Here is a 12362-nt window from a genome sequence, read left to right as displayed (position 1 = left end):
AGTGGGCTTCCCTCCCTTCCTTCGTTCCCCTCTCCCCTTCCCTGCTGGGTCGTGCGGTCTCCCCGGAGCCGGCCTGGGCCGTGCTGGCACCATGGAGCTGGAAGACGGCGTGGTATACCAAGAGGAGCCCGGCGGCTCCGGGGCGGTGATGTCGGAGCGGGTGTCCGGCCTGGCGGGCTCCATCTACCGCGAGTTCGAGCGCCTGATAGGGCGCTACGACGAGGAGGTGGTGAAGGAGCTGATGCCGCTGGTGGTGGCGGTGCTCGAGAACCTGGACTCGGTGTTCGCGCAGGACCAAGAGCACCAGGTGGAGCTCGAGCTGCTGCGGGACGACAACGAGCAGCTCATCACCCAGTACGAGCGCGAGAAGGCGCTGCGCAAGCACGCCGAGGAGGTGAGCGAGCGAGCGCGGGAGGGGGGGGGGATCGACCCACGGGGCGAGGCAAGGGCCGCCCGCCAGCTGCAGCCAGGCCGAGGCGTCTGCCCTTCTCGCCCCTAGCGAGCTCCGGCCCGGCCCGCCCCTCTCTGCCTTCTCAGGGCCGGCGCCCGACTTCTCGTGGGGCTCCCCCCTGCTCATCTCGGGCCTTGCTCGTGGTTCAAGTTTCCATCCCGAGGAGTGAGGAGGGAGCTGGTTTTGTTTTTCCGTGCAGCGTCTGGCACTCGGTCAGCATAATAAATGCCTTCGAGTGAAGTCTTTTTTTTAAACTCCTAGGAGGAGTTGTGGGTCCCATCCTGCGGTGCTCCTGTGCTGTTATATTAGGCCTCTCCCACGCCCCTGAGTCAGGTAGATAACCTTGGACAGTTCCCTCCTTCACCTGTTGTGGCTTAGCCTAAACAGGGTGGAAAGGGAGTGGAGGGAAGAGGGGCGCCAGGAATGGTAGGCAGGAAGGAAGAGAGGGACCCTCTTTTCTGCCCCGTTTCCTTTTGTGGACTTTAGTTTTTTCTTGTGCATCTGGCTGCCAGAATCTTGGAGTAAGTTAGGGAAGCTGAAGTGATGTCAACCACTAGCATTTATTAAATGCCTGCTGTGTGCCGGGCGCTGGAGACACAAAGGCAAAAACAAAAACGCCCTCCTCGCAACTCCAATCTAATGGAGTAAACAACATGCAAACAACTATGTACGAACAAGATAGAGATGGAATAATTTCGGGGAAGTCTCCGAGGAAAGGCATGAAAGGCTTGCTTCTTGCCTTGGGGAATTTAGCTGACTTGAAGAAGGAAAGCAGCAGAGAGTGGGAGTCATAGGCTCTGCATCTAGGGTCAGAGTGGAAAGGTCTTGGAAGACATTTGTGAGCCCGTCCTGTCATGGAGCAGAGGAAGGAACTGAGCTCCAGAGGAACTGATTGGCTTGTCAGGAGGTAGGGTTGTAAGGACTACAAGGTTTTGAATTTTCAAATGAACACTTGATTGTGTTCATTTGTGACAGTGAGCAAGTCTGAACCTTTCTGAGCCTCACGTTCAACTGTAAAATGGGGTTGATAATACTTATTCCCCACTTTAAGAGTATTGTGAAAATGTACACTTTGTAAACCTTAAAGCTCTATAGATCTCAGCTGCTCTTTTGTGCTTCACTCATTTCTGTGAATTTTCTGCAATAAATCACTGAAATTTCGATGTTTTGAATCTTTGAAAAAATTTATAAGATTTTTTTGGAGATGTTTTATGACCCATTTCCTATTTTTAGATGTATAATGAATGCATCCTTTTTTCACTATAATTTGCTCCAGGTCAAATTAAGTTAAACTTCTTCCGGTACTCACCTAGAATATTTATTTCCGATTTTTTTTCTTTTTCACAAAAGGCAAAACCTTTTATTCCAATTTCCTCCTCCCCTTTCCCTCCACCCCCTCCCCCAGATAGCAGGTAGACCAATACATGTTAAATATGTTAAAGTATATGTTAAATACAATATATGTATACATAGCCATATAGTCATTTTGCTGCATAAGAACCAATTTTTGTTTTCTAACAGCCATTTCAAGGAGTGTCATGAATATATCAAAAACAGATTAATTTTAGTTCACTTTAATTTTAAAATGAATATAATTTATCAAAAGGGAGTGGGGAGGTAAGGCAGGTATAATGAAATTACACAAGGAAAGAATGCTGCAAATGTCAAAAGGCTTAGTTGTCATTGTCTAGAAAAGGGATAAGCATCCTTTTCAAACTGACATGCCAGGAGTGGGAGTGGGAGGGAGAGAAGAGGGAATCTTGGAGAAGATTGCTAATTGATGAGGCTGGAGGATGAAGTGGAGTCAGTAAGGACAAGATTCAGTCTGTACTGTGTATTTAGGTCCCTGGTCAAGCCTTGAAAGGAAAGTGGCCACATTTTGGAGGGAAGCTGTTTATAAAAGTACTCTTGAGAACATCCCTGTGCAAATGCTCCTTTTAGCCTTGGGCTTCTCACAATATTTTTTCATTCATATTTAAATTTTTATGACCTTGTGTATGGATCTCACTGTCAGTAGGGTTTTCTTGGCAAAGATACTGGAGCAATATGCCCTTTTCTTCTCCAGTGGATTAAGGCAAATAGAGTTAAGTGACTTAAGGCAAATAGAGTTAAGTGACTTGACCAGGATCACAAGGCTGGTAAATGTCTGAGTCTGAATTTGGATTCAGGTCTCTGACTTCAGACCTAGTGCTCCATCCACTGGGCTACCTAACAACTTAAGGGAGAAGCTGAAGAGGAGTGCTTCCGTAGGTGAAGTCAGATATGTCCCACTTTTCTCTAGTAACCTATCTACTCTGTTATGAAAAAATAATTTTGTTTGCACAGGGCTGTCCAATCCAAATCTAAAAAATAGGTATAAGGATCCAAACCAAAAGTATATGTAGGCTTACTGGAACTTTTTTTTTTTTTACACTACAAGTGGTTCAGTAATCAATTTTGCACTACTGGTTGTTCATTAAGAGTGTCAACAATTAGTAATCAGCTTTACTTTATCATTTGAAAAACAAATACCCTGTTAAGAAAATCTTTGAATACTTGGTTTTGAATTGCATCAGAACTTTGCACATTGAATTATCAACTGAATTAATTTCTATTCCTATACAAGATTTTGTTGCTCCCGCCTCTATGATGAATGTAATCCTGGGCTCTTAGTACTTCTCTGTATGTAGGTCTGTAGGATCCCATTCTTTTTTGTCTTCAATCCAATTTCTGCACTAAAGTAGTGTTCCCTTCCCAAGAAAATTCTGAGACATTTTATTGCCTCTAGTATAAAATGCAGATCTCTGTTTAAAGTCCTTCACAATCTGGCCTCAGTTTACCTTTCCACATCAATGGGTGTTCTGCCTCTTCACATACTCTATTTACACAATGTTTTATTTGCTTTTTTCCCCAGAATTTAGTATGTCATCTCTTACCTCTGTGCCTTTGGACAAGCCAGGAATGAATTAATTTCTTAGTGTCACTTCCTAAAATTCCTGGCCTCCTTCAGTTTTCCAGTATGGGCCATAAACTGTAGGAAATCTCTTGCCACTTGTTAAAACTCTCACTTTTAAATCTTTATGCATATGCCTATTTGTTTATGTATTATAACACCTTAACCATGCTTTCTCTCTCTCTGTTCCAGAATATGAGTATTTTGAAGGAAACTTCATTTCTCTGTATTGTCTTTCATGAGGGATGTAACATAGTGGGCACTTATTGGATGACATCCAGGTTGTTTTCTCAGCCAATGTGGAGTGATGAATTCTGTATGTTTTCAAGGAAATGCTGAATCGGTACTCACAGGATTCAGGGTAATACGGGGCTGCTGTGCTGCTAAGAATGCTTCAGGTAGACAGACTTCTGGATGACACCTTTATTCTACCTGAGAGTACACAGTGTATTCAGTACCTTTACTGAAAGTCACAAATCCTGGGCCTCACCACACACACTTGTCACTTTGACTATATGAGTCTTTGTTTTCTTACTTGTACAGTAGATATCATGTTTGTGCTCCTAAGGAAAGTATTTTTGTTATTTCTGTGTGGTTGAGTGGAAAGATGGATACACCCAATTCAGAGAAAGCTAGTTTCAAATCCTTCTTCTGATTTACTAGCTTACTTGCTTTGGGCTAGTCACTTCTCTAAGGCAGGAAAGTAGATAACAAAATATCTGGGTACTTACTATCTTCTTTAGAGAGCCTTAAATGAAATCGCCTCTTGCTGACTGTTATGGAAAAAATAAAATGCTATATATAAATGTCACTTATCAACTTTTTCTGTGCATATAAACATCAGTAATAACAGTTATCATTTTATGTAAATAGCACTTCAACACTTAAGATTAGTGTTCTTGATTATTCCCATATCACAAGAAATGGAAACTCAGGCCTAGGGACTTGCCCAGGGTCAAAGCCTCAATAAGTAAATTCAAATATTTTGGCTCTGAAGTGCCTGCCTCTCTGATCTTTAGGACCTAATAATGTTTCAGTGAGTGAATTCAGGTTGTTAGAACTTCTTTCATACTGCTTACTTATTAGCAAGGTATTAGAAATATCATTTTTATTAAAATAATAATTTGACTTAGTATATGAACATATTTTCTGTCTTTTGCTTTTATTTTTAAATTCAAGTGGAGCTAGTTCCCTTTTGTAATAATGATTGGTCCTAAAAAAAATTGTAAATATCTTCAAGAATCCTAATTTCAGGGTTCAATTTAATCTTTTAATTCTTTCAGAAAATTTGAGGAATTTTTTGAGTCCTTTTTTTTTAAATGGTTAGAATACTTTCAGCTAGCTTAAAACTTGCTTCCTTGTAGCTGTAGTAATTCTTTACTACAAAAATGTAGTTTTGTTTCATATCACCAGTCTGTACTGAGTAAATATTCTTAGGTGTAGATAAAGAATAAGCATGAGGAAGTAACTGCTGGAGCTTTTTTGGAGAATATAGGGCTCTGGAAGAAAGGTAAAATCCAAATTTATATTGTGACTACTTCCCATTTTATATTTTTATTCTAAAGATTTACTTTCTGTATGATTGATTGTAGTAGTTAGAGGTTATCTACAAATTTAAAAAAAAAAAAAAAAGATTTTCTCCAAAGAATCAGCACTTAATCTAAATCAGTAACAAAATTGTTCTTCTGTATACTGACTTGACTCAAATTTCTCTGATATGGACAAGTATGGGTGTGTGAGAAATAAGATTTGAAATCATATTTTGCTTTTTTCTAGTATTTCAAATGAATTGAAGGTTTTTTAAATAGAAAGTATTAGGGGAGCTGATTTTTATTTATTTTGCTATTGTTTTCTGAGTCATTAAAAAATAAAAATGTGACAATAGTTCCTTAATATGCTGCTCTGCTTTGACTATATTTAAAATATTGTGTTCAGTTCTGGATGTCACATGTTAAAGACATTAATAAACTAGAAAAAATGTAGAAAAGAATACTCTAGATAGTGAAAGCTCCTGAATCCATGTCATCAAAGCATTGGTTGAAGGACTTAGGTTTAGCCTAGAGAAGACTTGGAGTGTTTATATGGGCTAGAATGACAACTATCTTCCAGTAAGGCTATCATGTCAAAGCCAAATTAGACTTGCTTCATTTGACCCCAGTAGTAATTGCAAAGAGACAAATGTCGACTTACTGTCAGGAATAACTTTGGGCTTCCCTGGGAAGATAACAGAATCGATCCTGGCATCATAGTGTTGAATTTTCCCTTACAGAAGTATCTTCAATCTGGATAAAACCACTTGTCCCATATGTTGTCATGGGAATTTATTTTGGGCATGTGTTGTTCTGTAAGTTCCCTTTTAATACTAAGTTATATAGAAATGCAGTACTAGAAAGCTTTTATCTGAATTTCCACCACTACCAAAGATATCCAAATGAATGGTTCAGATAGTAAATATTGGTGATGGTAAACAGATGGTATATTTGGTAAACATTGTGTTTTCACTTGTGTGATGCTTCAGAATTGATGTTCTGAGTAACATTCTGAAATAATCACTGCATTTTAAAATTAATTTCTATTTGGTAATTTAAAAAGTGACTGATGTTTTCTATCCTCTTTATTTTATGTCACACCCACACAGTTAACATATGATGTTCCATTTTGGGTTGAAGACTAGAATGATAAAATTACAAATCTGGACAGAGTAGAGAGAGATCTCTCTCTCACACTCTGTATATATGCATATACACATAGATACACACATGTGTATATAAAATAACACATAATTAGCATTTATATATCCTACTGAAACAAACCAGAGTAAGGGTTTACTGGCTCTCAGTATGTATCTATTTGAGTAACTGAAAGAATTCATCACCTGATAACCAACTTGCTGATGTTGAGCCTCTCAGAATTTATCTAGCTCCTTGGATAATTGACATATGGCTTATGGTTAGGTTTGGACCTGAACATATTCAGCTTGATGTAGGTATTGGTAGAGTTTCTCTGATAGCAGAACCTTACTGAGCTTTAGCTTATGATGAGACATTAATAGAGGATTTCTTTGTATTTTTAAATTGTCATAGCTCATTATTATGACATGTTTGGCCTTCTTTGGATCTTTGTTCAGAAGACATGGATGAAATGATATCTTGACAAAGGTCCCTCGAAAGGGAGCAACTTTTCTTTTTTCTGATTTGATTCTAATGAAAGTAGGTTTATAAAATATAGCATGTAATTGTCATAGATATTTTGGATACTTTTCAGTATAAAATAAAATTTTGTGAAGACAAATACAATTACAAGAATTAATATTTCATTTCTTTTCTTTCTTTTTTTTTTTTAAACAGCTTTCTCTTAATAGTTTCATGTACATATTTAACATGTATTGGTCAACCTGCCATCTGGGGGAGGGGATGGAGGGAAGGAGGGGAAAAGGAACAAAAGGTATTGCAATTGTCAATGCTGAAAAATTACCATGCATATATCTTGTAAATAAAAAGCTATAATAAAAAAATTTGTTTCATGTACATTTAAGTCAATTAAAACAAGATAACAGCTGAAGGAAGTGAACATATTATCTAATGGGGATTTTGGTGTTCTAGACCAGTAACAAATCATTTAATGTGGATACTATAGCAGGACTCCTCAAACTTTTTAAATAGGGGGCCAGTTCACTGTCCCTCAGACTGTTGGAGGGCCTGACTATAGTAAAAACAAAAACTTTGTTTTGTGGGCCTTTAAATAAAGAAACTTCATAGCCCTGGGTAAAGGGGATAATCGTCCTCAACTGCTGCAACTGGCCTGCAGGCCATAGTTGGAGAACCGCTGCATAGAGCATAGAGATGGATGACCTAGACCTAAATCTTGCTTCTGCTACTTATTCATTACTTGTATGAGAGTGGGCAAGTCAACTCATATCTTTCTGTCTATAGGCTTCAGTTTATCTTATCTGTAACTTAAAGGTTTTGGACTTTAAACCCAAATCTTCCAATAAAAATGCCATTAGATTTTTATTTAGGAGACCCCCCCCCCAAACTCTTTCTATATTAGGCTTGAAACTTCAGTGTCATCCTTGAATTTTTCTCACACTCATTTTACATATCAGGTTTTACTGTTTTTACCTTCACACCCTCACTCATACAAATTCACTTTAATCATCTGTCAATCTGGTGTAACTCCTCATCACCTTTCTCTTGTTGCTGTAGACTTCCAATTGGTCTCATCTACTTCAGTTCATCCCCGATTCAGCTGCCAGAGTAATTTTCCTGAAGCACAGATAAAAGCATGTCTCCAGAGTGACTCATTATGACCTGCAAGTTCAAATATAACCTGCTCTGTTTGGCATTTTACAACTTGGCCCCTTCTATTCCAATCTTCTCACTGTTTATTTGTCTTAATGTACTTCAGCAAGAAAAGCAGCCCCTCTTACTAAAGGGCATTCTTTTATTTTTATTTTATTTTATTTTTGCATTTTCATTGACTTTTATTTAAAAGTTGGGATAATGGGGCAGCTAGGTGGCATAGTGGATAGAGCGGCCAGTCCTGAAGTCAGGAAGACCTGAGTTCAAATTTAGCTTCAGACACTTAATACTTCCTAATTGTGTGACTCTGGGCAAGCCACTTAACCCCAATAGCCTCAGGAAAAAAAGAAAAAGTTAGAATACTGTTTCTCCTCAACCTTTGCTTCCTGGCCTCTTTCTTCAGGAGAATTTTCCTTGTCGTCCCTGACTCCCTTCACTGAGTTTACCGTCCCTTTACCCTATATATGACTTGTAAGTTGTGTGCTCTCTTCCCTTAGAATGTGAATTCTGTGAGGGAAGGGATAATATAAAGTAAATGGTGTTTATATATGAAGCTGTATTTCTGATTAAATTTAAATTCTTGGGGAGAAGGAGCTAGAGATTCTACCTCATTCCCCCTTCCAGTAGCCATCCCTGACAGAAAGTGAAGCATCCGATGAAATTTGCAGCGAAGAACAGATAGAAGTCCAGAAGGACATCATAGACAAGCAGGACAGCTTTGAAACTGACATTGTATTGAATTTCTTATATATGGCTTTAAAATATGCATGCTGATATTTATTTAGTAGGACTTTTGATGCTCACTTTGCTTTGCTGAGTTTTCTGAAGTTTATGTAATTGTATACATGAAGTCAAAAGGTTAGGGTCTTGTGGCATCAACTAGCCAGAAATGGGTTACATATTCTCTTTGAAATAGTGAGTTCCAAATGTGTTTCATCTATGGCAACCTCTTCATTAAGTACCTGCCACTTTTGGCAAGTCATCTAGGTTGGTCATATCTGGGGATTGGGAGGACAGGTTTCCCAGTGGTACCTGAGTAGCTGCTGGAGGTGCCTAAATCATTGTTGTAAGTGATCCAAGCAGCTTATCAACAACTGGAGCAGGAAGGGAGTGATTGACATTGAAATCTGGGGGACTGGCACTTTCTGCTGCCCCCGGCTTACCATTGCTGCTGTGGTACCTTCGCCTTTGATACTGGCAGAATAGAAGTTCTCCTGGTTTTCCAGCTACATTTTTGCAGCCAGAGTGGAGGTCTTGCTTCTGCAACTCTTAATACTTTAGCCATCACCCTTGCTATGATTTGAAGACATCTTGTCTTCCCTAACCATCACTCTTGGGTGCCAGGAATTTATTAACTTTTAAGTACCCAAGCACATAATTTTGGCATTTACTTTATCTTTGTAACCTGCATCTAGAGTTTCTATACTCTTTACCTTGAGCTAGCAGCCTGGACCTAGGCTCTAGTCTTATCTAATAGAAATACTGATTCCAAGACTTGCCCCATTTCTGTTAGTCAGCCCTTTTATTATTATTTTTAATTAATTCTTAATGTTACCTTCTCTTATTCATATTTACTTATGTAATTTCCTTCCCATCTATTCTTTATTAAAAAACATTCAGCAAAAATAATTAATACATAGAAAAATCTGATGTTTTAGTGGGGTTTCATATCTAGTAGAAACCCTATCTATAGATGAGTTTGTGTGAAAATAAATAGATGATTAAAAGTAGATTTAAAATCTACCTTCCATTTGGAAAAAATAATTGCTCCCGAGTTATTTTTCCTACTAAGGTTTAAATTACAGAAGAATAAAGTTGTCTTGAAATAATCTGAAAAAGGTTTGAAATTGCTATTAACTTTTATATATCTCCCTTTCCCTTATCAGATCATATTTAGTTCTCTTTTCAGTAGCTTTCCTTCAGCATATCTTATTTTTGAGTGGTAATATGCTAGCTATCCTGTTACTACTGTAGATCCTGAAAAGAGTTAAAAATTTTTATCTGTTTAAGGTTGTGTAGATGGGAATATAAGCATTATATGTAGTTTTTCTTGAAATGCTAATTGTTTTTTGTTGCACAGCATTTATAATTTATCCTCAAGAATTGTTCAAATCAAACTGTCATATGTATAAAATCTAAGGTTATTTTCATGCTGTTTTGGAAAATGCTGGATTTAAACTTGAACAGATTATGGTCAGATTAACTCCTTTTCCTTTTTTTGACAAAGTAGAGTGGTATATCAGGGATATTATAGATGGTCTTTCCAGATTCCTGCAGTCTCCCATTCTGTTCTGGAGAAGCTGAAAAACTGGGTTAGACAGTCTTATGTACTTGAATTTGGAACTGGTAGGATGGCCAAGTTATAACATAACTAGATAATAAAGGTAGAGTTTTTGTGGTATGGAAGGAAGAGTGCCACATGAGTCAGTGAATTCAAATTCTGACATATATATTATCAGTGTGACAATTGGGCTAATCATTTAGGATCTCTAGGCCATATTTATAAAATGAAGACATTACTTAGATAAAATATGCAGATTACTTTAAAATCAAAATGAGTTTACTTAAAGACTTAAATGAGTTCTAGTTAAAGACAGATTTAAATCTTGCCTCTGACATTTTGTTAACTGTGTTTCTTGGGCAAATCCCTTGACTTCTCTGAGCTTATTTTCTTATTTGTAAAATGGGAATAATCTTATATACAACCATCTCAAAGATAATTGTGAGGAAAAAACATAGTGCTTTATAACTGTTTACTTGCATGCATGGGTATGTGCATATCGGTACAGACATTTTACAGAAAAAATGGAAGCCATTTGCCTTTAGCTCCTTCCTCATCTAACATCATCCCTTTGCCTTCTGCCATGTTCCTCTGTGATCTGTCCCACGTGATAAGGTGACCTTACTTCTTACCAATGCTAACCCCTCTCCCTGCTCAAGGGTAAATGACATTCTGACCTTAGTATTCTTCAAAAACTGTTCTCTAAAGTTAACAGCAATCTTGTAGTGATGAAATCCAGAGGCCTTTTCTCAGTCCTCTTTGTTCAATCTCTCTACAGACTTTGATCTCTGATTACCTTCTCTTTTTGGCTGTTCAGGACACCATTCTTTCCTGGTTTTCTGCCTATCTGACCCATTCTCAGTTTTCTTTGCTGGGGCCTTACCCAGGCTTTACTTGGTGATCTTGTTTGCTTCCATCTCTGGGCTCATCATTCTCAGGTCTCCCTTTCCTGTATTGGTCTTGACTGACCTCCCACCTCCTACCTTGGGCTGCTTTGTGGACATGTGCCGTTGGATGGCCGGTAGACATCTTCAATCCAACCTGTCTGTATCAATCACCACTCGTCTTTCTTCCTAAAACTCTCTCCCTGCCTCCTACTATTTTTCTCTTGAGGGCAAGAACAACCTCTCACAATTTAGGTTGATTTCACCTTTTCAGCATCCCTTGTTGCCTCCCTTCCTCAGACTCTGCCATCACTTTTGTCCAGGAGCGCTTTGTCTCATTCCTGGACTATTGTAATAGCCTGCTTTAAGTCTCTCCCTGCTTTAATCATATCCTTCAGGCTAGTAAATAAAAATTCTTTCTTTGGTCTTCATATAGTCCTTTTACCTTTCTCATCTCACATTGTTTCCCAACACGACTTTCTTGGTCAAGTAACACTGGCTTCTTTGCTGTAGGTTCTGGGCGTTGTCATTGTTGTCCTTTATGCTTGGAATGCTCTCTGCTTTCCTCCATCTGCTGGCTTTATATCCCAACTAAAATCCCACCTTCTTTGGGAAGTCATCCTCAACCTCTGAATTCTAATTATTTTCTGTTATTCTGTGTAGATCTTGTTTGTAAATGTTTTTTTTTTTTTCTCTCCCTTTCTTGTAAATTCCTACCCAGCATTTAAACAGTACTAGCACATGGTAAGTGCTTAGTAAATAGTAATCACTGATACATGTATACCTTGTATGTGCAGACAGAAATCTATCCCTTAACTGCATAACCTATTATTATTTTGCTTATTATTTTTATTGTTCAAATGAATAACTCATTTTAATAAATGATATCTCTTGCTTGGCAATGCAGCTCTGCATCTTCTCTGTAATTTGTCCCTTTAGAGTTGCTGGAGGCTTGGAGAGGGTGTGGTGGAAGAGATTGGACTACAAGTCCAGATTTTTCTAATTGAGACCAGCCAAAATTGAGACCAAGAATTGTATATATATATATTTTTAATATAGCTTTTTATTGACAGAACATATGCCTGGGTAATTTTTTACAACATTATCCCTTGCATTCACTTCTGTTGCTACTTTTTCCTTCCATCCCTCCACCCCCTTCCCTAGATGGCAAGCAGTCTTATACATGTTAAATATGTTATAGTATATCCTAGATATAATATATGTGTGCAGAACCGAACAGTTCTCTTGTTGCACAGGGAGAATTGGATTCAGAAAATAAAAATAACCTGGGAAGAAAAACAAAATTGCAAACAGTTTACACTCATTTGCCAGTGTTCCTTCCCTGGGTGTAGGTGCTTCTGTCCATCATTGATCAATTGGAACTGAGTTAGATCTCTTTGTCGAAGATAACTACTTACATCAGAATACATCCTCATACAGTATTGTTGAGTTATATAATGATCTCCTGCTTCTGCTCATTTTACTTAGCATCAGTTTATGTAAGTCTCTCCAA

General features: G+C 38.2%; 1 protein-coding gene across 4 annotated transcripts in view; it reads left to right on the top strand.

Annotated features, from left to right (window-relative positions):
- SPAG9 (sperm associated antigen 9) overlaps nucleotides 1–12362 on the top strand; it is a 126994-nt gene continuing 114632 nt past the window's right edge. For 2 of the 4 annotated variants that reach the window (XM_031966404.1, XM_031966402.1), the window contains exon 1: nucleotides 1–394. In XM_031966404.1, the coding sequence (XP_031822264.1) occupies nucleotides 92–394 (303 nt within the window). In that variant the 5' untranslated portion in view covers nucleotides 1–91. The remainder of the gene's footprint in view (nucleotides 395–12362) is intronic. The other 2 variants (XM_031966405.1, XM_031966403.1) reach the window with 1 other exon arrangement.

This window comes from Sarcophilus harrisii, chromosome 4, assembly GCF_902635505.1.
Source record: "Sarcophilus harrisii chromosome 4, mSarHar1.11, whole genome shotgun sequence".
Taxonomy (NCBI): Eukaryota; Metazoa; Chordata; class Mammalia; order Dasyuromorphia; family Dasyuridae; genus Sarcophilus; species Sarcophilus harrisii.
Note: the sequence above shows the minus strand (reverse complement) of the source record. Positions and strands in the feature narration are given on the sequence as shown.